The 26,610-nt window shown below is 46.5% G+C and overlaps 1 protein-coding gene and 1 non-coding gene across 4 annotated transcripts in view; both read right to left on the bottom strand.

The window, feature by feature from the left end:
• ALG5 (ALG5 dolichyl-phosphate beta-glucosyltransferase) overlaps positions 1-26,610 on the bottom strand; it is a 99,887-nt gene that overhangs the window by 37,806 nt on the left and 35,471 nt on the right. For 2 of the 3 annotated variants that reach the window (XM_059684367.1, XM_059684366.1), the window contains one exon: positions 21,614-21,673. The exons of the other annotated variant lie outside the window; for it this stretch is intronic. In XM_059684367.1, coding sequence (XP_059540350.1) covers positions 21,614-21,673 — 60 coding nt within the window. The remainder of the gene's footprint in view (positions 1-21,613; positions 21,674-26,610) is intronic. 3 annotated transcript variants of the gene reach the window in all.
• LOC132228908 (U6 spliceosomal RNA) lies at positions 7,606-7,709 on the bottom strand. The gene has a single exon (XR_009451515.1). It is a non-coding gene; the product is annotated as a U6 spliceosomal RNA (small nuclear RNA).

Here is a 26,610-nt window from a genome sequence, read left to right as displayed (position 1 = left end):
ATGAATATTAGCATAACCAATGGACACAGGCACAGTGGCGGTAGGGGCTTGTCCTGGAGGGTAGAAGTGGCGGGGGGGGGGGGGGGAGGTTTGTGGGATTAATTGCGGGAAAGGATACATATATAATACTTTAAACAATAAAAAAAAGGAAAAAATGATTTAAAAATGGAAAAAAAGACAGGTATAGTTCTATGAGATCATCTGGAATTGAACTACAAGCCTTCTGAATAGCAGTTATGCATAGCATCTGCAGTAGACAATAGCAAATCCTTAGTGGATAAATTTATCCTTTCATTCTATAGAGTAGCAGCCAATTCTGTTGGGTCCAAAAGCACTAAATCAATCAGTTAAGTTTTCAAATTGTTTGTTTGTTTAGACATCTATTTGTTGTTCCACCCATGCATTCATTGGTTGCTTTTTGTATATAACCTTACTGGAGATTGAACCCACAACCTTGGTGTATATGGATGATGCTCTAATCAACTGATCTACCTGACTGGGGTAAATCAGTTAGTTTTAGAGTTGGAGGGATGGATGGAACATAAGATAAATTATAAGCATACAGATCATGAGACAGAGCCCTTGATGTCTGCCTAAAACCAGAATTGGGTAAAATAAGATTTAGACCTTACACAGTCGCATCTAAATACTATTCTAATAAAAACTGAAAGAATTTTCAACTAATTGGGGTTCTAAGTGAAAAGAATTTAGAGCATTAAAACCAAAACCAAAAGACAGTCCCCTTTATATTGTCAAAAATATAGGTTGCAACTATCTCTTGCTTTGATCACTTCAATAGCTTCCTAATTATTGCTTCCTATTTCTCTCATCTATCTTTATCTTTTACCAAGTAGAATATCCTTTTTTCCTACATTGATATAGTTTTTTAAAGGAAAAAATTTATTCACAAAACCATCCTATATAACAAAAGGGTAATATGCAAATTGACCTCAATGGCGGAACCACCGGTTGCTATGACGTGCACTGACCACCAGGGGGCAGACACTCAGCGCAGGAGCTTCCCCTGGTGGTCAGTGCGCTTCCACAGGAGGAGCGCTATTCATCCAGAAGACTGCTCACGGCTGGCTAGCACAGTGGTGGTGGCAGAAGCCTCTCCTGCCTCCACGGCAGCATTAAGGATGTCTGGCGGGGAGCAGGCATGAGCCATTAGTTGGACATCCCCTGAGGGCTACTAGGCTGCCAGAGGGATGTCTGACTGCCAGCTTAGGCCCACTCCCCTGGGAAGTGGGCCTAAGTGGTCAGTTGGACATACCCCGAGGGGTCCTGGATTGCGAAAGGGCGCAGGCCAGGCGGAGAGACACCCCCACGAGTGCATGAATTTTCATGCACCAGGCCTCTAGTCTATCTGTATAAAAGGCTAATATGCTAAGTGTCCTTCCCTCTGTCCAGGTAATGATGCCAAGTAGCAGTACCTGGCTTCCTCTCCCTAACGATGAATAGCCTCCTTGGAGTTTCTTCAGCCCAGGAAAACGACTTGCTTCATAGCCAGGTGGAAACACTTTACACTGTAACCAAATGTCATGAAGCATTTTCCTATGCCTCATCTGATTTGATCCTCACAGAAGTCCTGGAGTAGATAGATAGCAGACTCAGTGGAATCCTATATTCTTTCATTAGCCAGAAAACGGAGATTTAGAAAGCTTAGAAAACTGACCCGACTGAAAAGAAGTAAGAAATGGTGGACCTTGAAAATAACTTCTGGTTTTCTCACTGCACAGAATATTGAGTGAAACACTGCTACAGTTAAAATATTTTACCCTTTTTCTCCCTGCATGATCTACAATAATAATGTGCGTCATGTTGATATTTACTGCTGTGTTGCTGACAATTACCTGAAAGAGAAGTTGGGATGTTTCACTGGGCTGGAAAAAGTTTAGCTAAATCAGAAAGCCAGTCTGATTTATATCTATAAAAGGCTAAGTTGACTGGCACATGTGTGATATACAGAAAGCTCTTGCTGGCGCTAATTGGACGCGTATGTTTCCATCTGTCATTGTCGAGCATGAATTTGGTTGACACTTCTATTATAGAGAAAGGGCGAATAGGGATATTAAAATATTGCTTCTAATTAATTTCCTTTCAATATGCACGAATTCGTGCACCGGGCCACTAGTCTATATCCTATCTAATAAAAGAGAAACATGGTAATTAGCCGTACCTCCGCTACCCTTCCCATTGGCTAATCAGGGTGATATGCAAATTAATTGCCAACTAAGATGGCGGTTAACCGCTAACAAAGATAGCGGCTAATTTGCATACTGAAGGCAGGGTAGGACAGCACAAGCCGCCATCCAGGCCCCCGTGTGCCATCTGGGTGGGGGCTGGGGCTAAGGCAAGCGGTGCTGATCACTACACCGGAGCCCTCCCCCGCCCACCGAAGACACAGGGCCCACTCCCGTGTGCGATCCGCAGGCGGGTGGGGGCTGGGGCCAAGGCAAGCCGTGCCAATCGCTTCCCCCGCCTACCAGAGACACAGGGCCCACTCCTGTGTGTGATCCGGGAGGGTGGGTGGGGGCTGGGGCCAAGGCAAGCGGTGGCGATCGCTTCGACCGCCTACCAGAGACAGGGGGCCGACTTCTGTGTGCGACCCGGGCGTGGGCAGGGGATCAGCGGCATTGCTTGCCTTAGCATGAGCCCCGCCCGCAGGGAGCCATCCAGCCCAAGGCCAGGAAGGCAGGAGGCGACCCTGGAGCGCTGGAGCCACCCGGCTCTCCCAGCTGTCCGCGCTTCATGAATCCCAATTTTCCGTGGAGGCGACGGCTGTAGGACCCAGAGCGGGAGACAGGGGAGCAGGCCAAGCGCGGCTCTGGCTTGGGCTGGATGGAAGGCACCGGCGTGGAGGTGATCTCCCTAATGGGCAGCGACTCCCCCTGCCGCCGGGGAGATCTCCTCTGCACCGGTGCCCTCTGTCCAGCCCGAGCCGCACTCAGCCTGCTCCCCTGTCTCCTGCTCTTTGTCCTGCAGCTGCTGCCTCTGGGGAAACTTGCGATTCATGAAGCGAGGGCAGTGGGGAGGAGGAGGCACCTAAGAAGTCCCCAGGCACTGGCGCCAGGAGCTGGGAACTTTGTGCTTGGGCGCTCCTGGAGGGGCCATGGCAGAGGGGAGCTGGGACTCTGGCCACCACCACCGCCGCCCCCCAGCTGGCTCCGGGCACTTGGTGCACTGGCTACTGCTGCTGCTTTGGCTGCTGGAAGCTCTGCTGCTGCTTGGGGTCCAGGCACAGGAGGCTGGCCAGGGGCCTGGGCCAGGTCAGCAGCTCCCGCCGCCGCCTCAGCAGCAACAGAGCGGGCAGCAATACAATGGTGAGCAGCTCAGCAGCAACAGAGCGGGCAGCAATACAATGGTGAGCAGCTCAGCAGCAACAGAGGGGGCAGCAATACAATGGTGAGTGGGGCCTGAGCCCCACCCGCCCGCCCGGACACAGTGCTGGGCAGAGGCACCCAGTGGTTAGGGAATGAAGCGCAGCGAGGGTACGGCACAAGGTGGGGGGGGCTGTGTTTACATCACCAAGTTCCCCACTTCTGCCCTGGCCCACATCCCTCCTCCTTCCCCTCAGAGGCCCAGCTCCTGCCTACATGCTTAATGGGCAGTCCCAACTGCACCAGAGAGTGAGCTATGGCAATCAGGATGGCCACTTCCTGGGATGGGATGGCCAGACCACAGGGATTCATGAGGGTGATGAGGCCCATGGGGCATGCACAGCCCTCTGGCAGTGGGGGTGGCCAGCCAAGCCAAGTCTGGCTACAGTGGGGCCAGTGGGAGCCCGAGGCCACTCCAATCCCCACAGGTCCTGGGCAGAGGGTGGCTCAGTGGAGAGTGGTATCTCCATGCATGGTGGCCAGGGGCGGCTGTGAGCTGCTGCAACCCCACCCCACGCTTCAGGGAGGGGGAGAAAGCTCGCAGCCACCAGCACCCTAGGCTGCACTGCCAGGCCTGTGCCTCAGCCTGCCAGGTTGGCAGGGTCCAGAGAAGGTGAGCTGTTCCCTTCCCCCACAGGGAAGAGAGTGGTGGGTGCAGGGAGGGGACCTCAGCTGGGAACCTCCTGGTGTGGACCCGGGCAAGGGTCGATGCAGAAGTACCAGGGAACAGTTGCTTCGGTGTCTCGGTGAAGTTTGCAACTGACCCAAGGAGGAAACCCGAGAGGGGAAAGGCCGGGAGGCATGAATTGCCAGCACTGTAGCCACTTGAAAACAGCTCCACTTGGAATGTGAGGTGGTTGTATGTTCAGCTGAGAAGTGAGGGGGCTGAACTCCACCGTCGCTGGGCTCCTGTTAGTCCAAGGCCCAAGCGTCCACCACGACAAGGTGAGAACAGAGCGTGGGGCCCGGAGGAAGGGAGGATAATTGAAGAAAACCATGTCTAGGCTTTCCCAAGCCCTCTCCTTTCTGCTGCCTACAAGAGCCCCAGGCCCGGCCACAGTTCTGTGCCCACCTTTTAGTGCCCTATTCTCCAATCGCAGAGGAAAGAAATAAGGAAGGATTCTGTGATGCCTTCAGAAAGTATCTATATACCTGATGGGCCAGTTGCCTTCCACAGAGGGAGGCCAGACTGCGGCTTAGGCCTGCTCCTCACAGGGACATCAGTAGGACATCCTGTGAGGGCTCCTGGACTGTTTGAGGGGGCAGGCTGGGCTGAGGGATGCACCTCGATTGCACAAATTTTTGTGCACCGGGCCACTAGTCTACACTAATAAAAGAGAAACATGGTAATTGGCGTACAACCACTACCCTTCCCATTGGGTAATCCCCCTGTCACTCACAGAGTAGGGCCGAGATACACAAATTAACCCGAAGCCAAGATGGCGGCCGGAAGCCAGGAAGCTGATGCGAACAGGGAGGCTTGCTTGCTTCAGTGACAGAGGACTCCAACGTTCCCCGCCTGACTTGCAGGCCTCTCAGCTGCAACTCTAAGCACCTATGTTGCGAATATAGAAGCTAAAAAAACCCCAGAAACCTGCTTTACTCAGCGGGGCTTCAGCCAGCTGGACCGCAACATTGTATCAAATACAGACGGTAAACAAAGGCCAGAAACCTGTTTTCAGCAGCCGAGGCCTCAGAGCTAAAGCTGGCCCAGAATAAAAAGAAAAAAAAAAAGAAAAAAAGGAGAGGTTGGGAGCTTCAGTCCCAGCCTGAAAACAGCCCTCAGCCCCTCAGCCAGATTGGCCAGGCACCCCAGTGGGGACCCCCACCATGAAGGGTGTGTGACCAGCTGCAAACAGCCATCATCCCCTCATCCAGACTGGCCAAGTACCCCAGTGGGGACACCCACTCTGAAGGGTATGTGACCAGCTGCAAACAGCCATCATCCCCTCACCCAGGCTGGCCAGGCACCCCAGTGGGGACCCCCATCCTGGTCCGGAAAACCCTTCAGGGAAAACTAGCCAGCCACACCCATGCACCAGGCCTCTACCCTATATAGTAAAAGGGTAATATGCCTCCCAGCACCAGGATCAGCGGAGCCGCGAGGCCTCCTGGCACCGGGATCAACGTGACAGGGGGCAGCGCCCCAACGCCCTGATCGCCCTGCATCTCTGTGTGTGACAGGGGGCGGGGCCCCAACCCCCCAATCGGCCCTACCCTGAGCATGACTGGGGGTGGCATTGCAACCTCCCAATCTGCCCTGCTCTGTGCATGACAGGGGAAGGCGCCCCGACTCCCCAATCGGCCCTGCTCTGAGCCCGACCAGGGGCTGCACCTAGGGATTGGGCCTGCCCTCTGCCACCTGGGAGCAGGCCTAAGCCAGCAGGTCGTTATCCCCCGAGGGGTCCCAGACTGCGAGAGGGCACAGGCCGGTCTGAAGGACCCCCCTCTTCCCCCGAGTGCACAAATTTTTGTGCACCGGGCTTCTAGTATATATATATATATATGTAAAAGCCTAAGCAACTGAACAACCAGTCGACCTGTCACTATGATGAACACTGATCACCAGGGGGCAGATGCTCAATGCAGGAGCTGCCCCCTGGTGGTCAGTGTGCTCAGACAGTGGGAGAGCAGCTCAGCTGACCAACCAATCCCAGCAGCCAACCAGTGGGGCAGCAGATACTCATTCCCTCAGTAGTTCTGCAGGTACAATCTCCAGAGGACGACCCAGGCATCGACGGACCTGCACCACTGGCATGATCCTGACAGAGCCGCCAGGCTCCTGGAAGTCAGCCTTGGGCACTGCAACTGCTTCCCCTCCCTAGACGCTCCGCAAGGAAGAAATGATATAAAAGGGGCAGCCAGGTGTCTCCCGACAAAAGGCGCCAACGTTAGCGGGGTGGATCTGGATCCCAGGGTGGCAAGGCATCCCACCGCCTGCCCGGAAGGCCAATTATGTCCTGGAACCCTCAATCCCCCTGAAGACAGGCAGGAGACGCGGGGCTCACGGCTGGCGACAGCCACTGTGGCAGCGGGAGCCTCTCCTAATTGCGACTGACTGGGATGAATGGAAGTGGTAGGCAAGAGTGGCAGGCAGGAGCAACAGGCGGCATTGGACTGGAGGTTTCCGCCCAATTCCCGCAGATCAACGCGAGGAACGCCACCAGTGCACGAATTCGTGCACAGGGCCTCTAAATTAATATTAGTCTATTTCCTTTTTATTAAGTCTTTATTGTTCAGATTATTACAGCTGATCCTTTTTTCTCCCCATAGCTCCCCTTCACTCAGTTCCCACCCCAACCAATGCCCTTACCACCCCTCCATTGTCCTCATCCATAGGTGTACGAATTTTGTCCAGTCTATTCCTGCACCGCCCATACCCTCTTCCCCCCGAGAATTGTCATTCCACTCCCTTTTTATGACCCTGATTCTATTATATTCACGTTTATTCTGTTCATCAAAATTTTTATTCACTTGAGTTTTTTAGATTCACTTGTTGATAGATATGTATTTGTTGTTCATAATTTTTATATTTACCTTTTTTTTCTTCTTCCTCTTTTGAAAGAATACCCTTCAGCATTTCATATAATACTGGTTTGGCAGTGATGAACTCCTTTAGCTTGTTCTTATCTGAGAAGCTCTTTATTTGACCTTCAATTCTAAATGATAGCTTTGCTGGGTAGAGTAATCTTGGTTGTAGGTTCTTGCTATTCATCACTTTGAATGCTTCTTGCCACTCCCTTCTGGCCTGCATCATTTCTATTGAGAAATCAGCTGACAGTCGTATGGGTACTCCCTTGTAGGTAACTGTTTTTCTCTTGCTGCTTTTAAGATTCTCTCTTTCTCTTTTGCTCTTGGCATTTTAATGATGATGTGCCTTGGTGTGGTCCTCTTTGGATTCCTTTTGTTTGGGGTTCTCTGTGCTTCCTGGACTTGTAAATCTATTTCTTTCACAAGATAGGAGAAATTTTCTGTTATTATTTCTTCAAGTAGGTTTTCAATATGTTGCTCTCTCTCTTCTTCTGGCACCCCTATAATTCGGATGTTGGTACGCGTGAAGCTGTCCCAGAGGCTCCTTACACTATCTTCATATTTTTGGATTCTTTTTTCATTTTGCTTTTCTGGTTGGGTGTTTTTTGCTTCTTCGAAATTTCAAATCTTTGACTTGATTCTTGGGATCCTCTAGTCTGCTGTTGGATCTCTGTATGTTCTTCTTCTTCTTTTTTTTAATATGTAACACTTCACGAATTTGCATGTCATCCTTCTGCAGGGGCCATGCTAATCCCTGTATTGTTCCAATTTTAGTATATGTGCTGCCGAAGTGAGCACATTCTGTATATTATTCTTTATTTCATTAGTGTATGCTTAATTTCTAATTGGTCCTTTTTCATAAGCTTGAGGTTCTCACTATATTCTCGGAGGTTTCTAGAAGATTCTTTTTTTAAAAAATTAATTCTTTATTGTTGAGATTATTACATTTGTTCCTCGTTTTTCCCCCATACCTCCCCTCCACCCAGTTCCCAATGCACCCTCCATCCTCACTCCCCACCCACTGTCCTCTTCCATAGGTGCACGATTTTTGTCCAGTCTCTTCCTGTATCACCCTCACCCCTTTCCCCCTCAAGAATAGTCAGTCCACTCCCTTTCCATACCCGATTCTACTGTAATCACCAGTTCATTCTGTTCATCAGATTATTCACTTGATTTTTAGATTCACTTGTTGATAGATGTGGATTTGTTGTTCATAATTTGTATCTTTACCTTTTTCTTCTTCTTCCTCTTCTTAAAGAATACCTTTCAGAATTTCATATAATACTGGTTTGGTGGTGATGAACTCTTTAGCTTTTTCTTATCTGTGAAGCTCATTATCTGACCTTCAATTCTGAATGATAACTTCGATGGATAAAATAATCTTGGTTGTAGGTTCTTGCTATTCATCACTTTGAATATTTCTTGCCACTCCCTTCTGGCCTGCAAAGTTTCTGTTGAGAAATCAGCTGACAGTCGTATGGGTACTCCCTTGCAGGTAACTGAGTTTCTTTCTCTTGCTGCTTTTAAGATTCTCTCTGTCTTTTGCTCTTGGCATTTTAATTATGATGTGACTTGGTGTGGTCCTCTTCAGATTCCTTTGTTGGGGGTTCTCTGTGCTTCCTGGACTTGTAAGTCTATTTCTTTCACCAGGTAGGGGAAGTTTTCTGTCATTATTTCTTCAAATAGGTTTTCAATATCTTGGTCACTCTCATCTTCTGCCACTCCTATAATTCTGATGTTGGTATGCTTGAAGCTGTCCCAGAGGCTCCTTACACTATCTTCATATTTTTGGGTTCTTTCTTCATTTTGCTTTCCTGGTTGGGTGTTTTTTGCTTCTTCGCATTTCAAATCGTTGACTTGATTCTTGCGATCATCTAGTCTGCTCTTGGGAGTCTGTGTAATATCCTCCATTTCAGACAGTGTATGCTTAATTTCTAGTTGGTCCTTTATCATATCATCGAGGGTCTCACTAGATTTGTTGAGGATCTCACGACATTTATCAGTGGTCTCACCAGACTTTTTGTGGGTTTTACTAAGGTTATCGGTGGCTTATAGAAAGTTCTTGAAAAACCTTAAAAGTGTGGTTTTGAACTCTATATCCAGTCGTTTGCTTTCCTCCATTTCTGTCATTTGTGACCTGTTTCTTTGTCTCTGCATTTTTTCTGCTTCCCTGTGTTGATGGAGTGGCTTTCTGTGCTAGGTGTCTTATATGGCCCAATGGCTCAGCCTCCCCAATTACCTAAGGTGGACACTCTTGGTGCACCCCGATGTGGGCTGCGTGCACAGTCTTGTTGTAGTTAAGCCTTGATTGTTGTAGGTGTCACTGGGAGGAATTGACCAATTGGCTGTGAGAATCAGCTGTGTCTGCAGTGGGAGAACTTCTGTGCTGGAGATACCCCTCTGGGGCAAGACCTGCTTCAATGGGGCTTTGATGCTCAGTAAGTCTGCCCCCTGAGTGTGTCCCGTATGGGTTCGAGGGGTTGTAATCTGGATGGTCCCACTGTGACCATCGGGTATACTGGCTCCTGGATCTGTAGGGAGGTGTTAATTTAGCCTTTGCCTGAGGCTACTCAGCAGGAGGTTAGCTGTGAAGGAATGCAAGTTGACCTGGGGCCTTGGGCCAGCTTCAAGTTTGTTAGGTAATTTTCAGATTGTAAAAGCCTCCGTGCACAGCTTGGACGGGGCGGGGTCCCAGGGGATCAATAGGGCGGAGCAAACAGCAATGGCTGATTGTCAGTCCTTCCATAAGAGGCCCCGAGTCTCAGTGTCCAAGTAATCGTTGCGAACACCTCTGAGAGAAAGCTCCCCTTGAGATATGAACGATGTCCGACAGTCGAGCCCAGGGGTGGGCAAACTTTTTGACTCAAGGGCCACAATAGGTTCTTAAACTGGACCGGAGGGCCGGAACAAAAGCATGGATGGAGTGTTTGTGTGAACTAATATAAATTCAAAGTAAACCTAATTTCATAAAAGGGTACGGTCTTTTTTTTTGTTTGTTTTATTCATTTCAAACAGGATGGATACGGCCCGCGGGCCGTAGTCTGCCCACGGCTGGTCTAGCCTCTCCCGCTATCAGTCTGGGTCCCCAGAGACTCGCCCGGAACTGGAGTTTAGAGCGGTCAGGAGCTTGAGACCCCCTCATGATTGAAAAAGCCAACCCTGTCCTCAGCCGCCAGCCTTTTCCATGTCCGCCTCCATACCTGTTCACTTAACTTCCGCACCGCATCTTCTCTTAGTGCCGGTATGCTTTTCTCTTTCCTTCTAGTTGTATAATTTCCACTCAGCCAGCCTTCCTGTGGTTCTGGATGAGGCCGGATCTGTCTTTTAGCTGTATTCTTTTTTTTTTTTTTTTTATTGCTTAGAGTATTACAAAGAGTAATACATATGTCTCCTTTCCCCCCCCCCCCACCCTTGACAATCCCCTGGCCTCCCCTACCCCACAGTGTCTTATGTCCATAGATTATGCTTATATGCATGCATACAAGTCCTTCGGTTGATCTCTTACCCACCACCCTCCTGCCCTCACATCCTCCACGGCCTTCCTGCTGTAGTTTGACAGTCTGTTGGAGGCAGCTCTGCCTCTGTATCTATTTTTGTTCATAAGTTTATAGTGGTCTTTATTATCCAAAAATGAGTGAGATCATGCGGTATTTTTCCTTCATTGACTGGCTTTTTTCACTTAGCATAATGCTCTCCAGTTCCATCCATGCTGTTGAAAATGGTAGGAGTTCCTTCTTTTTTACAGCAGCATAGTATTCCATCGTGTAGATGTACCACAGTTTTCTAATCCATTCATCTACAGATGGGCACTTAGGCTGTTTCCAGATCTTAGCTATGGTGAATTGTGCTGCTATGAACATAGGGGTGCATATATCCTTTCTGATTGGTGTTTCTGGTTTCTTGGGATATATTCCTAGAAGTGGGATCACAGGGTCAAATGGGAGTTCCATTTTTAGTGTTTTGAGCAAACTCCATACTGTCTTCCATAGTGTCTGCACCAGTCTGCATTCCCACCAGCAGTGCACAAGTGTTCCTTTTTCTCCACTTCTTCTCCAGCACTTGTCGTTTGTTGATGATAGCCATTCTGTCAGGTGTGAGATGGTACCTCATTGTTGTTTTGATTTGCATCTATCGGATGATTAGCGACTTTGAGCATGTTTTCATATGTCTCTTGGATTTCTGAATGTCCTCTTTTGAAAGGTGTCTATTTAGGTCCTTTGCCCATTTTTTGATTGGACTGTTTATCTTCCTTTTGTTGAGTTGTATGAGTTCCCTATAAATGTTGGAGGTTAAACCCTTATCAGTGATAGCAATGGCAAATATGTTCTCCCATGTAGTAGGCTTTCTTGTTGATTTGCTGATGGTTTCTTTTGCTATGCAGAAACTTTTTATTTTGATGTAGTCCCATTTGTTTATTTTCTCTTTAGTTTCCAATGCCCTAGGATCTGTATCGGTGAAGAAATTGCTTTGGCATATGTCTGAGCTTTTGCTGCCTTCGTATTCTTCTAGTATTTGTATGGTTTCCTGTCGTATATTTAAGTCCTTTATCCATTTTGAGTTTATTTTTTGTGTATGGTGTAAGTTGGTGGTCCAGTTTCATTTTCTTGCATGTATCTGTCCAATTTTCCCAACACCATTTATTGAAAAGATTATATTGATTGTTCTTGCCTCCTTTGTCAAATATTAATTGAGCGTATTGGTTGGGGTTGATTTCTGGGCTCTCTATTCAATTTCGTCAATCTATATGTCTGTTCTTGTGCCAGTACCGGGCAGTTTTGAGAACAGTGGCATTGTAATACAGCTTGATATCTGGTATTGAGATCCCACCTACTTTGTTCTTTCTCAGGATCGATGCAGCTATTTGGGGTCGTTTTTTATTCCAGATGAATTTTTGGAGAGTTTGTTCTAGGTCTGTGAAATATTCCATTGGTATTTTAATGGGAAGTGCATTGAATTTATAGATTGCTTTGTGCAGTATGGACATTTTAATGATGTTGATTCTACCAATCCAAGAACACGATATGTTCTTCCATCTGTTTATGTCTTCCTCTATCTCTTTTTTCAACGTCCTGTACTTTTCTGAGTATAGGTCTTTTACCTTTTTAGCTAAGTTTATTTCTAGGTAGCTTAATTTTTTTGGTGCAATGGTAAATGGGGTTGCTTTTTTAGTCTCTCTTTCTGCAAATTCACTACTGGTGTATAGAAATGCAATAGATTTCTTGGTGTTAACTTTGTATCCTGCTACATTGCCGAATTCTTTTATTAAGTCTAATAGTTTTTTGATGGAGTCCTTAGGGTTTTTTATGTATAAGATCATGTCATCTGCAAATAAGGACCGTTTTACTTCTTCTTTTCCAATTTGGATGCCTTTTATTTCTTCTTCTTGTCTAATTGATATGGCTAATACTTCCAGTACTATGTCGAACAGGAGTGGTGAGAGTGGGCATCCCTGTCTTGTTCTTGTTCTTAGGGGAGATGGTGTTAGTTTTTGTCCATTGAGTATGATGTTGGCTGTGGGTTTGTCATATATGGCCTTTATTATGTTGAGGTATGATCCTTCAATTCCCACCTTGCTGAGAGTTTTTATCAAAAATGGGTGTGGAATTTGTCAAATGGTTTTCCTGCATCAATTGATATGACTATGTGGTTTTTTTCTTTCAATTTGTTTATGTGATGTATCACGTTTATTGATTTGTGGATATTGTACCATCCTTGCATCCCTGGGATAAATCCTACTTGGTCTTGGTGTATGATCTTTCTGATGTACTGCTGGATCCGATTTGCTAAGATTTTGTTGAGGATTTTGGCATCTATGTTCATGAGGGATATTGGCCTGTAATTCTCTTTCATTGTGTTGTCTTTACATGGTTTTGGTATTAGGGTGATGCTGGCTTCATAGAATGAGGTTGGAAGTGTTCCTTTCTCTTGAATTTTTTGTAGTAGTTTGAGGAGGATAGCTTTTAGTTCTTGGTTGAATGTTTGGTAAAACTCCCCTGTGAAGCCGTCTGGTCCTGGGCTTTTGTTTGCTGGAAGTTTTTTGATGACTGCTTCAATTTCTTCCATAGTTATTGGCCTATTGAGATTTTTAGATTCTTCTTGATTAAGTTTTGGAATTTTGTATTTCTCTAGGAATATGTCCATTTCCTCCAGGTTGTCTAGATTGTTGGAGTAGAGTTGTCCATAGTATTTTTTAACAGTCATTTGTATTTCTGTGGGGTCTGTTGTTATTTCGCCTCTATCATTTCTGATTTTGTTTATTTGGGTCCTTTCTCTTTGCTTCTTGGTGAGCCTGGCTAGAGGTTTGTCAATCTTGTTTATCCTTTCAAAGAACCAGCTCTTGGTTGCATTGATTTTATCTATTATCTTCTTCCTTCAGCTCACTCTGGGCTTTTCTTGTTGCTCTCTTTCTAATTCTTTGAGCTGTAGATTTAGATGATTTACTACCATTTTTCCTTGTTTCTTGAGATAGGCCTGTAGAGCTATAATCTTCCCTCTCAGGACTGCTTTCATTGTGTCCCAAAGGTTTTGGATTGTTGTGTTTTCATTGTCATTAGTTTCCAGGATGTTTTTAATTTCTTCTTTGATCTCATTGGTGACCCAATCAACATTTAATAACATGCTATTCAGTTTCCAAGTGTTTGAGTATTTTGGGTTGTTTTTATTGTAGTTTATTTCTAATATTATGCCCTTGTGGTCTGAGAAGATGCTCGGTATGATTTCAATCTTCTTGAATTTGGGGAGACTTTGTTTGTGACCCAATATGTGGTCTATTTTTGAATCTGTCCCATGAGCACTTGAGAAGAACGTATATTTTGTGGCTTTGGGGTGAAGTGTTCTGAAGATGTCAATTAAGTCCATCTGATGTAGTGAGCCATTTAGGATTGCTGTTTCTTTGCTGATTGTTTGTCTAGTGGATTTATCCAGTGATGTCAGTGGTGTATTAAAGTCCCCTACTATGATTGTATTGTTGTCGATATCTCCCGTGATATCTTCCAGGAGTTTTCTTTTGTATGTGCGTGCTCCTGGATTGGGTGCATATATGTTTATCAGGGTTATATCCTCTTGTTGTATTGATCCCTTTAGTATTATGAAGTGGCCTTCCTTATCTCTTGTTATGGCCTTCACTTTGAGGTCTATTTTGTCTGATATTAGTATTGCTACCCCAGCTTTCTTTTCCTTTCCATTTGCCTAAAAGATATTTTTCCATCCCTTCACTTTCAGTCTGTGTGAGTCCCTTCTAATGAGGTGGGTCTCTTGTAGACAGCAAATATATGGGTCATATTTTTTTATCCATTCAGCCACTCGATGTCTTTTGATTGGAGCATTTAGTCCATTTACGTTTAAAGTTATTATTGAAAGGTACTTGTTTGTAGCCACTTCTATTATTTTGTGGCTGTTTTCTTTCTGGGCTTTTTATTTCTTCTCTTTACACCCGTCCCTCTAGCATTTCTTGCATGGCTGGCTTGGTGGTGATATACTCCCTTAGCCGTTTTTTGTCTGTGAAGCTTCTTATTTCCCCTTCAATTTTGAATGATAGCCTTGCTGGATAGAGTATTCTTGGATTCAGTCCTTTGCTTTGCATCACTTTGTAAATTTCCGTCCATTGTTTTCTGGCCTGATGTGTTTCTGTTGAGAAATCATTTGATAATCTGATGGGGGATCCTTTGTAGGTAACTCTCTGTTTCTCTCTTGCAGCCTTTAAGATTCTCTCTTTGTCTTGTACATTTCCATCGGTATTATGACGTGTCTTGATGTGGGTCTTTTGGGGTTCATCTTGCCTGGAACTCTTTGAACTTGTGTAACTTTTTTCTTCCCCATATCTGGGAAGTTTTCTGACATTATTTCTTCAAATAGATTTTCTAATCCTTGCTGCTCTTCTTGTCCTTCTTGCAGCCCTATTATACGTATGTTACTTCATTTCATGTTGTCCCGAAGCTCCCTTAGGCTCTCCTCCTGCTTTTTAATTTTTTTCTCCAGTTGCTGTTCAGATTGAGCTTGTTTCTCTGCCTTATCTTCTAATTCACTAATTTGGTCCTCTGCTTCTTCTAGACTGCTGATGAAACCTTCTATGGTGTTTTTGATTTTAGCTATATCACTTTTCATTTCTTCCTGATTCTTGCATAGGTTGTTGATTTTCTCATCCATCTGGTGAATGAACTGTACAACCATTATTCTGAATTCTTTTTCTGTCATGTTGCATGCTTCAACTTCATTAATTTCCATTCTTGGCGACTCCTCATTGTCTTTCCCCTGGGTGTTGTATCGTCTCTTCATTCTGATTATCTCCAGATGGTTCAAACGTCGAGTTACGTGGGCCTGGGCCGTGTGCAGTGGGAGCCTCCCACCACCCTAGTGTCACTGAAGAGCTCTGACAGTAAGATGTGTGGTTGTTGTGGGTTGGTGGGAACCAGGCTCGCTCAGAGTCAGTGTTGTCAGCGCTCAATGTGTCCTCCTTACAATCAGGGACCCTGCCTGCACCGTGCTGAAACAGAGACCCCCCTGAAGCGTGTTGAAAATCAGAGCCCCCTAGCGTGCGCCAGGAGTCAGAGTTCCCCAGAATCCAGTATCAGAGTCTCTGTTGCTTCGCACGACCTTACCTTGACAATCAGGGTCCCTGTGTGCCCTTGCACCAGGAATTGGAGTCACTGGCTCTTAGTATGAATGCACAGGGAATCAGGATCTCAGGCGCAGGTGATAAGAAACACAGTCAAGTCACTGGTGCTTGGTGATGCCTCCTGACCAGAGAATCGGGGTCCCTGGGCCTGTGCTACGCGGGACAAATTCCCGGTGTTCCTGCGATTGCTCTTAGCCCAGGGCTCCGAAGCCGAAGCCAGCAGTGCATGTAGGATCAGTTCCGGGTGTTCGCGCATTTGCTCCCAGCCCAGGGCTCCTGGAGCAGGCAGTGCAAGCAGGACCAGATCCCGGTGTTCCTGGGATTGCTCCCAGCCCAGGGCTCTGAAGCCAGCAGTGCACGTAGGATCAGTTCCCAGTGTTCGCGCGATTGCTCCCAGCCCAGGACTCCGTAGCCTGGCCCTACACCGGATTAGTTCAAGGTGCTCGCGCACTTCCAGGCTAAAGTTCCTGGAGCGCTGAGGCCCGAGCAAGGGCTGGGTCTATCAGTTAGTTACTCTGGCGCTGCCCGGGGGATGGGCTCTGTTACTCATGGATCTGCCGCGGAGATTTCTGAACTTTTGGTGTCTGCAGGTCTGTAGATGTGGTCACAAGTCTCTGTCCCCAGTGACTGCAGGGTTCTGGTATGCGTCTGAGATCTGACTGGGTGGTGCTGAGGCCAGGATCCTAGTCTCAAGCAGCGCTGTTTCCCAAGATGGCGTGGTCACCGTGCCTGTGCTGGCCGCCCAGGAGTGTCCACGCAGGGAGTGGGACTCCGTCGCCTAAGACTGCCCGGTTTAGCAGCCCCTTAGAAGACCTGCAGAATCTAACTGTCCCTAGCTCATACACACACACGACACACGTCCACACACTCCTCTATCACTTCCTTGCGCTCTCACACTCTCTCCCTCCCTACCTTCCTGCTGGTCACCATTTTCCGGTATCTTTTAGTTGTATTCTTGAAGTGGTTGTGCGAGGCAGCAATCTCCGGTGTTTACCTATGCTGCCATCTTGGTTTTTCCTCTAGAAGATTCTTGAGTTACCTTATAACCGTGGTTCTGAACTCTATATCCAGTAGTTTGCTTTCCTCCATTTCTTTTGTTTGTGACATATTTCTTTGTCTCTGCATTTTGGTTGCTTCCCTGTGTTGATGGAGTGGCTTTCTGTGCTAGGTGTCCTATATGGCCCAGTGGCTCAGCCTCCATAATTACCTGAAGTGGACACTCTTGGTGCACCCCTTTGTGGGCTGTGTCCAGTCTTGTTGTAGTTAAGCCTTGATTGCTGTTGGTATCACTGGGAGGAATTGAACTCCAGGCCAACTGGCTGTGAGGACCAGTTGTGTCTACAATGAGAGAACTCCTGTGCTGGAAACACCCTTTTGGGGCAGGATTTGCTTCAGTGGGGCTTTGGTGCTCACTGAGTCTGCTCCCTGAGTATGTCTCTTATGGATCTGAAAAGTTGTAATCTGGTGTGGTCTCACTCTGAACACTGGGTTCACTGGCTCTTGGATCTCCAAGGAGGTGCAAAGTCAGCCACTGCTTGAGGCCACGCATCAAGAACTACAGAGGGATTTGCAGATTCCACCTCTTTGGGGTTTGGAGGGGCCCAGAAGAGGCACAGCTATGAAGCAATGCAGGCTGCTGAGGAGCGTTAGGTCTTCTTTTGGAAGCTCTGGGGTTCTTTGACCCAGTTCCAGTTTGTTAGGTTTTCGATTGCAAAAGGCCAGGCCATTCATATGCAAAAGCCTCTGCGCACAGCTTGGGTGGGGTTGTAAATTGGGTGGGGCAGGGTCTCAGGGAATCATGGGGCGGTGCCAACAGCAATGGTTGCCCATCGGCCCTGTCCCGGATAGGTCCCTGGGTCTCTGTGTCCACTGGCCCTGTGCAGGAACGTTGAATGCTGCGAGCACCTCTGAGATAGCCACCCTTGTGTTCCAGCCGGATGCCAGACAGTCCAGTTTCTCCCTGTATGAGTCTGGGTCCCCAGGTTCTTGCCCGGAACTAGAGTTCAGAGCAGTTGGGAGTTTGTATCTCCCTCCCGATTGAAAAAGACCAAAACACACCCAGTTGCCAGCTGTTTTGCGCACCTCCATACCTCCTCTCTTTCGCACCTCCTACCAGTCTAGATGCCCTTTTCTCTTTCCCTCTAGTTGTCGAACTTCCACTCAGCCAGACATCCCGTGATTATGGATGATATCCATTTTGTCTTTTAGTTATAGTTTTGATTTGGTAGTGCGAGGCAGCAAGTTCAGGCATTTACCTATGCCGCCATCTTGGTTCCTCAATATTGGTCTATTTTCATTAAGTGTTTTAGTGTGCATTGAGATTTTTATATAAGCAATTATACTGTATTACAGGCCCGGTGCATGAATTCGTGCATGGGTGGGGTTCCTCACCTAGTTCTGATTGGGGCCAGCAGCCAATCTCCTGTGGCCCCTCTCCCCTAGGTGGCCGGGACGGGGCGAGGGACCACGGGCGGTTGGTTGGCTGTAAGGATGAGCCACGGGAGGTTTGCCGGATAGCTGGTGGGAGGGGTTGTAAGAAGTTGGACGACCAGGGGGATGGGCCATAGAAGGCTGGCCGGGGGAAGGAAAGGGGGAGGAGCAATCGGGGCCCGCTGGTGGGAGAAGGGGCCGATAGGGGTCTGCCAGTGGCGGGGAGGGATCACGGGAGGATAAATTGCAGGGTGGCCGGCCGCAGAGGTCGGCTGTGGTAGTGCACTGATCACCAGGGGTCAGCACCTGCATTGAGCATCTGCCCCCTAGTGGTCAGTGCACATCATAGCGATTGGTGACAGGTCGTTCGGTTGTAACTGTCACTTAGGCTTTTATATATAGAGAAGATAATACTATTTTTTTATACAACTTCATATTTTAGGTATTTTCCCATGTTGTATAGTATCCATTTTCATCTATTTTATTGTTTGCATGACATTTCACCCAGGGGAAACACCTATATTTTCTAGTGTTGGAATTTAGTATTTTACAGCTTCTAGTATTTTATAATTATAACTAATGTGCTGAATATCTTATGTATTTTCCTTTCTTTATCCCACACATATCTGTAAAGTGAAAAGGTTGGACTAGCCCATCTCTAAACTCATTCAGTTTTAAACTTCTAAAAGTATGATATTTTCTATAATTAATAGATTAACCTTTCTGAAACACCAATGGAAATCCATCCTATCTAATAAAAGAGAAACATGGTAATTTGCGTACGACCGCCAACTCTTCCCATTGGCTAAGTAGGGCGATATGCAAATTAACTGCCAGCCAAGATGGCGGCTGGCAGCCAGGCAGACTGAAACTAACATGAGGCTTGCTTGCTTCAGTGACGGAGGACTTCAACGTTCCCCGCCTGCCTTGCCGGCCTCTGAGCCTGCAGTTTGAAACATTGTAACAAATATAGAATCTAAACAAAACCCCAGAAATCTGCTTTCAGTGAGCTGGGATCTCAGAGCTGAAGTTATACATTGTTTCGATTATAGAACCCAAACAAACCAGATACCTACTTTCAGCAGCAAAGGCCTCAGAGCTGGCGCCAGAGCTAAAGATGGCCCAGAAAAAAAAAAAACAGAAAAAAAGGAGCAGTTGGGAGCTTCAGTCACCCGCCAGCGTGAAAACAGCCCTCAGCCCCTCACCCAGACTGGCCAGGCACCCCAGTGGGGACCCCAACCCTGAAGGGTATGTGACCAGCTGCAAACAGGCATCATCCCCTCACCCAGGCTGGCCAGGCACCCCAGTGGGGACCCCCACCCTGATCCAGGACACCCTTCAGGGCTAACCAGCCAGCCCCACCCATGCACCAGGTCTCTATCCTATATATTAAAAGGGTAATATGCCTCCCAGCACCGGGATCAGCGGAGCTGCGATGCCTCCCAGCACTGGGATCAGCGGAGGCGAGAGGCCTCCCGGCACCGGGATCAGCGTGACAGGGGGCAGCACCCAAACCCCTGATCGCCCTGTGGCTCTGTGTGTGACAGGGGGCAGCGCCACAACCTCCCTATCCGTCCTACGCTGTTCGTGACGGTGAAGGCGCCCCAACCCTCTGATCAGTCCTGCTCTGTGCCTGTTACAGGGGAGCTCCCCACCCCCAATCGCCCTGTGGCTCTGTGTGTGACAGGCTGCGGCGCCCCAACCCCCTGATCGGCCCTGCTCTGTGTGTGACAGGGTACAGCGCCCCAATGCGCCCCCCCCCCCCCCGGCCCCCACGGGCCCTGCTCTGTGTGTGACGGGGTAGAGCCATAACCTCACCATCGGCCCTGCCCTGAGTGTGAGAGTGGCAGAGCCCCAACCCCCTGATCGGCTGTGCTCTATGTGTGACAGAGGGCGCCGCCCCAAGCCCCTGGTCCGCCCTGGTCTTTGTGTGACAGGGGGTGGTGCCCCAACTCCCTTATCGGACCTACTCTGTGAGTGACAAGGGGGAGCTCCTCAACCCCCTGATGGGCCCTGCTCTGTGTGTGACAGGGGGGAGCTCCCCAACCTCCTGATCGACCCTACTCTGTGCGTGACAGGGTAAGGAGCCCCAACCCCCCTGATGGGCCCTGCTCTGTACGTGACAGGGGGCAGCGCCCCAACCCCCTCATTGGCCCTGCTCTGTGCGTGACAGGGGGTGGCACCGCAACCTCCCCATCGACCCTGCCTTGAGTGTGACAGGGGACGATGCTCCACCCCCCAATCGGCCCTACCCTGAGCATGACTGAGGGTGGCATTGTAACCTCCGAATCTGCCCTGCTCTGTGCATGACAGGGGGTGGCGCCCCAAGTCCCCAATCGGCCCTGCTCTGAGCCCGACCAGGGGCTGCACCTAGGGATTGGGCCTGCCCTCTGCCACCCGGGAGCAGACCTAAGCCAGCAGGTCGTTATCTCCTGAGGGGTCCCAGGCTGCGAGAGGGCACAGGCTTGGCTGAGGGACCGCCCCCCCCCGCCCCCCGAGTGCACAAATTTTTGTGCACCGGGCCTGTAGTAGGAATATAAAATACTGAATACTACATGGGGAAGATGTTAGAGAAATTTCTTTCTTAAAAAAGGAGAGTCTAGGTTTCCACATTTAAACATAGTCCTTAAGAGGCTCTATAACTTTGCCATCAGTTTATCTTGAAAAATGAAATTAGAATTGATTTTTTCTTTATTAAGGTATTACATATGTGTCCTTATCCCCCCACTGCCCTCCCACACCACTCCTGTTTGTGCCATCACACCCCTGGTTTCTGTGTCTAGAATTTCTTATTTCATAATCATTGAGGGAAAGTTTCAAACTTTTATTCTGGTGGTTCTCAAACTTTGGTACGCATAAGAGTAATCTGGGAAATTGTTTAAAATGCAAACTCCTGGCCCCATGGCTAGAGTCTTATTTAGAGTGTCTGGGATTGGCCTAGAAATACGCATTTAGAAAAGAAACTCCCCAGATAATTTTGACCTTGCAATAAAAAATATAACTTGATTTTCAATCCACTTGACTATTCTAAGAGATGAGCCATTAAGAATATAATGGACAATTATTGGACTTGATATACTGGGCCTGCATTTTTTTAAGTGCAACAATTCCAAAAATTGCCTAATACTACATTGTACACCTGAAACTAATAATATTGTATATTAACAGTAACTGAAAAATTAAAAAAAAAAAATTAAAAATCACCAAAATATTGCATAGGATGATTCCTTATTTATTTTCAAGTCATTCCTATAGTGTTTCTCTAAGAGGAATAAAGTAAAACAAAATTTAAACTTTGCATGAAACTCAAAATATAGTAGTTAAGTATGCCAATATGGAAAAACTAAAAGCAAGCTGATACGTTCAAAATGCATCATTTAGGAAAATTTGACTTATATTATAATTGAATGGGGACCCCTCTTTTGTGTCTTTAAAATAAAAATCAAAGAAAGTTGCTTTTAAAGTAAATTTTTCTTGTACTCATTAAAAGAAAAATCATTCCTAAAAGTGCAAGTCCTTCATATACTATACAAAATAAAAATTTACTTTTTTTGAGGAACTTAATTTTTGTGGTCTTAAGTATAAAAGTTTGTTTTGTGCTACTGTATATGTAAAAGAAGAAAGAACTACTGATCTATTCAGTTAATGAAAGCCTTACCTGAGCAATTGATTCTGTTTGCAAATGAGCTCGAGATCCACATGCAATAGCCATTTGATCCTGAAGAAAAAGCAATTATATGTTTCAGTATTTAAATATCAGTAATAAAAATATTTATTTCCAAAGTGAATATTTTGAAAAGTGAATTTTTTAGAAACTAACTTTTTGAGAAAGTAACATTAAACATCATTAAAGAAGTTTATTGAGGAGTTTAGAATATGTACAGTGTCAAGAAGCCTAATGAAACTTACTAAGAGGATACTATTAAGGGCTAAAGATTACTTAGGGGCATGTATTTCATGAAAAACTTTTCCTGATTAAAAATACCATCCTATACAATAAACAGGTAATATGCAAATTAACTCTCACACCATAACACCATCACAAGATGGAAGTGCACACAGCAAGGGCGGGCTGGCTGCTCTGTGCACCTGCCGCCACAGTTCTTGGAGCCCTGTGGGGAGGCAGGAGGCCCGGCGGCTCCTCAGCGAACCTGATGCTGGGGTTCCCGTGGCCGAACCACCGGGCGGGGCCAAGCTGCAGGTGTGTGGCTTCCCTGGAATTCCCCTGGCACTGCTGGGGGGCGGGTCCTGGCTGCTGCTCTGTGCGGTTTCCACCAGGGTGACCAGTCCGGCAGGGGAGGGTAGTTGGGGGTGATCGGGCCAGGACAGGAGGGCAGCTGGTGGCTATCGGGCCAGCAGGGGAGGGCAGTTGGGGAGATTGAGCTGGCAGGGGAGGGCAGTTGGGGGCAACTGGGCCAGAAGGGGAGCAGTTAGGGGGTGATCAGGCTGGCAGGCAGAAGCAGTTACGGGCAATCATGAAAGCAGGCAGGCAAGCGGTTAGGAGCCAGCAGTCCCGGATTGTGAGAGGGCTGTCGGACATCCCCCAAGGGGTCCCAGATTTGAGATGGTGCAGGCTGGACTGAGGGACACCCCCCCCCCCAGTGCACGAATTTTGTGCACTAGGCCTCTAATGTTAATATAATTATAAAGAAGAATCAGTGGTATTAGAAAGAAAAGAGTTTTCTACAAGTGTTATCAACCTATTCTATATATAATAAAATCTCAATGAGCAAATGGTAGAAAGACCAGTCGCTATGACACGCACTGACCACCAGGGGGCAGACACTCAATGCAGGAGCTGTCTCCTGGTGGTCAGTGCACTCCCACAGTGGGAGCGCCGCTTGGCTGACTGGGATGAGCGGCACTCCCACAGCAGGCCAATCCCCGCAGGCCATGACCCCCACCAGTGTATGAATCCTGTGCACCGGGCCGCTAGTCCTATATAATGAAAGCCTAATATGCAAATCGACCTAACAGCAGAAGGACCAGTGTAATGACCAGTTGGTATGATGTGCACTGACCACCAGGGGGCAGACGCTCAATGCAAGAGCTGCCCCCAGCCCTCAGGTCCCAGGCCAGCCAAGGTGGGTGCCAGCCAGGGCCTCCCCACGCCGGTCGCTCCACAGATCAGCCCTGATTGCCTAGGCACCCTACTCGTGCACAAATTTTGTGCACTGGGCCTCTAGTTTTATATAAAATCATTACATTCTGAAGAGTCCAAGAATATCAACTTAAAAACTATTAGAAGTAATAAATAAATTTAAAACAATGAGTAGGTATAAAATGAATATATACCTATACACAATATTTTAGCCTTCAGGTATATAGACAATAATCAAGTTACAATGGAGGACAACGAATGGCATTTATAACATCATTAAAAAAATCTAGAAATAAATTTTGTAAGATATGTAACAAGACCTGTATAAAGGAAACATGTAAATGCTACCAAAGGAAATAAATTAATCCAACACATAAAAGAGCATACGATGATCCTGGATAAGAGGACGTGACGACAGCTTTAAAAAGTCAATGTTCCCTAAGTTTATCTTTAAATTGAAGGCCATAAAAATAGAAATACCAAAATAATTTTTCTTTAAATTAGACAAGTGGATCCGATAGTTAATGCTGAAAAATAAACAACCAAGAAGAGCCAAAAAAATTGTAAGAGTGAGGAAGGACTACTTCCAGAGGATTAAAAAATATGTTAAAAAGATACAATGATTAAAACTAAGATACTAGAATGTAAATATCCACAGAACAGAATGGAGAGGCCAGTAATACACATACACAAAACACATGGGTAATTAAACTTAAAATATGATAAAGATGAGACTTTCAATCAGGGGGAAAAAATATTGTGAGGCATCTTAGTGGCAATTTGGAAACAAAATTAACACATTGTATGCGGGAAACGTATTTATACGTTTTACGTATTTATACGTTCTACCAGTGTAGTAGAGTGCGGGACAAGTATTAATACGTTTTTTTATAGACAAGCGGTAGAATTCGGGTAACATATAAATACGTAAACTAAAGTTATCGTAATTTTACTGAACGTTGCCATTATGCAAAAAATTAGCAAAAACGGCCCGTGCCACCTATTAGCGCGCGATAAAAACTACCCACAAACAATGTGTTAAAGTGGACCTGAGCCTCATACTGACTAGGATAGTAGTATTTCCAGATACATCAAATATTCAAATGTAAAATATGAATAAAAATTAAAATTTCAAGGAAGGCAAAAGCACATAAAATCTAGATCAATTAATCCTATATAATAAAGAGGTAATAGGCAAATTAACCATCACTCCACACACAAGATGGCCCCCCCATGTGGCCACAAGATGATCTGTAGGGGAGGGCAGTTGGGGGCGACCAGGCCTGCCGGAGAGGGCAGTTTGGGAGAACCAGGCCTGCAGGGGAGGGCAGTTGGGGGGAACAGGCCTGTAGTGGAGGGAAGCTGGGGGGGACCAGGCCTGCAGGGGAGGGCAGTCGGGGGTGAACAGGCTGGCAGGGGAAGGCAGTTAGTGGGGACTGGGCCTGCAGGGGAGGGCAGTTGGGGGGAGAGGACCAGGCCTGCAGGGGAGGGCAGTTGTTGGTAACCAGGCCGGCAGGGTAGGGCAGTTATGGGCGATCGGGTCAGCAGGGGAGGCAGTCGGGGGCGATTGGGCCGGCAGGGGAGCAGTTAAGCGTTGATCAGGTTGGCAGGGGAGTGGTTAGGGGGTGATCAGGCTAGCAGGCAGAAGCGGTTAGGGGTAATCAGGCAGGCAGGTGAGCGGTTGGGAGCCAGGAGTCCTGGATTGTAAGAGGGATGTCTGACTGCCCGTTTAGGCCTGATCCCACAGGATCAGGCCTAAACAGGCAGTCGGACATGCCTTGAGGGATCCCAGATTGGAGAGGGTGCAGGCTGGGCTGAGGGACACTGCACCCACTCCCAGTGCATGAATTTCGTGCACCGGGCCTCTAGTTTGATAATAAAATTTAAAAAAACATGTGTGGTAGGACCACCAAAATTCATCCACATTAAACATTAAGAGACAAATATATTGGTGGAAAATATTTGTAATTTATATTATAGACAAAATGCTAATTTCCTAAATGCATAATGAGCTCCTACAAATTATTAAGAATGTTACTCAATAACTGAATTGGAATACAGGCATGGCCTAGGAATAGAATTCACAAGAGGAAGTGAAAATAGCTCTTAAAAAAATGAAAAGATCCTCAATCACATTTATACTGAGAGCAACGCAAATAAAATCTTTCAGTTTTTACACTAAACAGAGAGCAATCTGAAAACTGTTACCAAAATCATATACATACAATTGGACCCGGTAATCCCACAACTAATTCTTCGATTATTCTTATTGGTTTTTATATATATGTTTTATTGATTTTTTACAGAGAAGAAGGGAGAGGGATAGAGAGTTAGAAACATCGATGAGACAGATCGATCAGCTGCCTCCTGCACACCAACCCAGTGGGGATGTGCCCGCAACCAAGATACATGCCCTTGACCGGAATCGAACCTGGGACCCTTCAGTCCGCAGGCCGACGCTCTATCCACTGAGCCAAACCGGTTCGGCTAATTCTTCCTATTAAATAAACTTGCATATGTGTAAATTGATACTCATGAAAGATTAATCATTTCAGTATTGTTTGAAGCAGGAAACCTGTATGTCAATCCAAAGGGACTAGCGAAGAAGCTGTGAAAAAATAAAGAAGTGCTTTGATGTAAACATATGGTTCAATCTACAAAATATATTGTTAAATAGAAACAACAAAACAGTGTATAGTGCATTATAATTTGCATGTTTAAAAAGAATACATCCCTAGCTGGTTTGGCTTAGTGGATAAAGTGTTGGCCTGTGTACTTGAAGGATCCCGGGTTCCATTCCACTCAAGGGCACATGCCTGGATTGCGGGCTCAATGCCCGGTGGGGGTGTGTGGAAGGTAGCTGATCAATATTCTCACTCATCATTGATGTTTCTCTCTCTCTCTCTCCCTGTTCTTTCCTTTCTGAAATTGATAAAAATATTTTTTTAAAAAAGAATACGTATGTACATCTTTTAAATGGGTATACAAAAAATGGGCAACTGGTAACTTCTGGGAGTAACTGGTGATTGAAAAATGAGTAGTTTTGCTGTATGTACCATTCGAATTTGGAACTATTCACTAAAATAAAATTTAAAAGTGCTCATTGTAAAAAATATGGCAAACTTGTAAATTTATATGTATACAATAAAACTTTATTATGAAAAGTCATGCATAATGTCACTACTTAAAAGCATTAGTGAACAAAGTCACTAATCATCGGAGAAATGCAAATCAAAACAACAATGAGGTACCATCTCACACCTGTCAGAATGGCTATCATCAACAAATCAACAAACGACAAGTGCTAGAGAGGATGTGGAGAAAAAGGAACACTTGTGCATTGTTGTTGGGAATGCAGACTGGTGCAGCCACTATGGAAGACAGTATGGAGTTTCCTCAAAAAGTTAAAAATGGAACTCCCATTTGACCCCGTGATCCCACTTCTAGGAATATATCACAAGAAATCAGAAACACCAATCAGAAAGGATATATGCACCCCTATGTTCATAGCAGCACAATTCACCATAGCTAAGATCTGGAAACAGCCTAAGTGC

Source organism: Myotis daubentonii, chromosome 2 (genome assembly GCF_963259705.1).
Source record: "Myotis daubentonii chromosome 2, mMyoDau2.1, whole genome shotgun sequence".
NCBI classification, from domain to species: domain Eukaryota; kingdom Metazoa; phylum Chordata; class Mammalia; order Chiroptera; family Vespertilionidae; genus Myotis; species Myotis daubentonii.
This window is presented reverse-complemented; position numbering and strand designations above follow the sequence as displayed.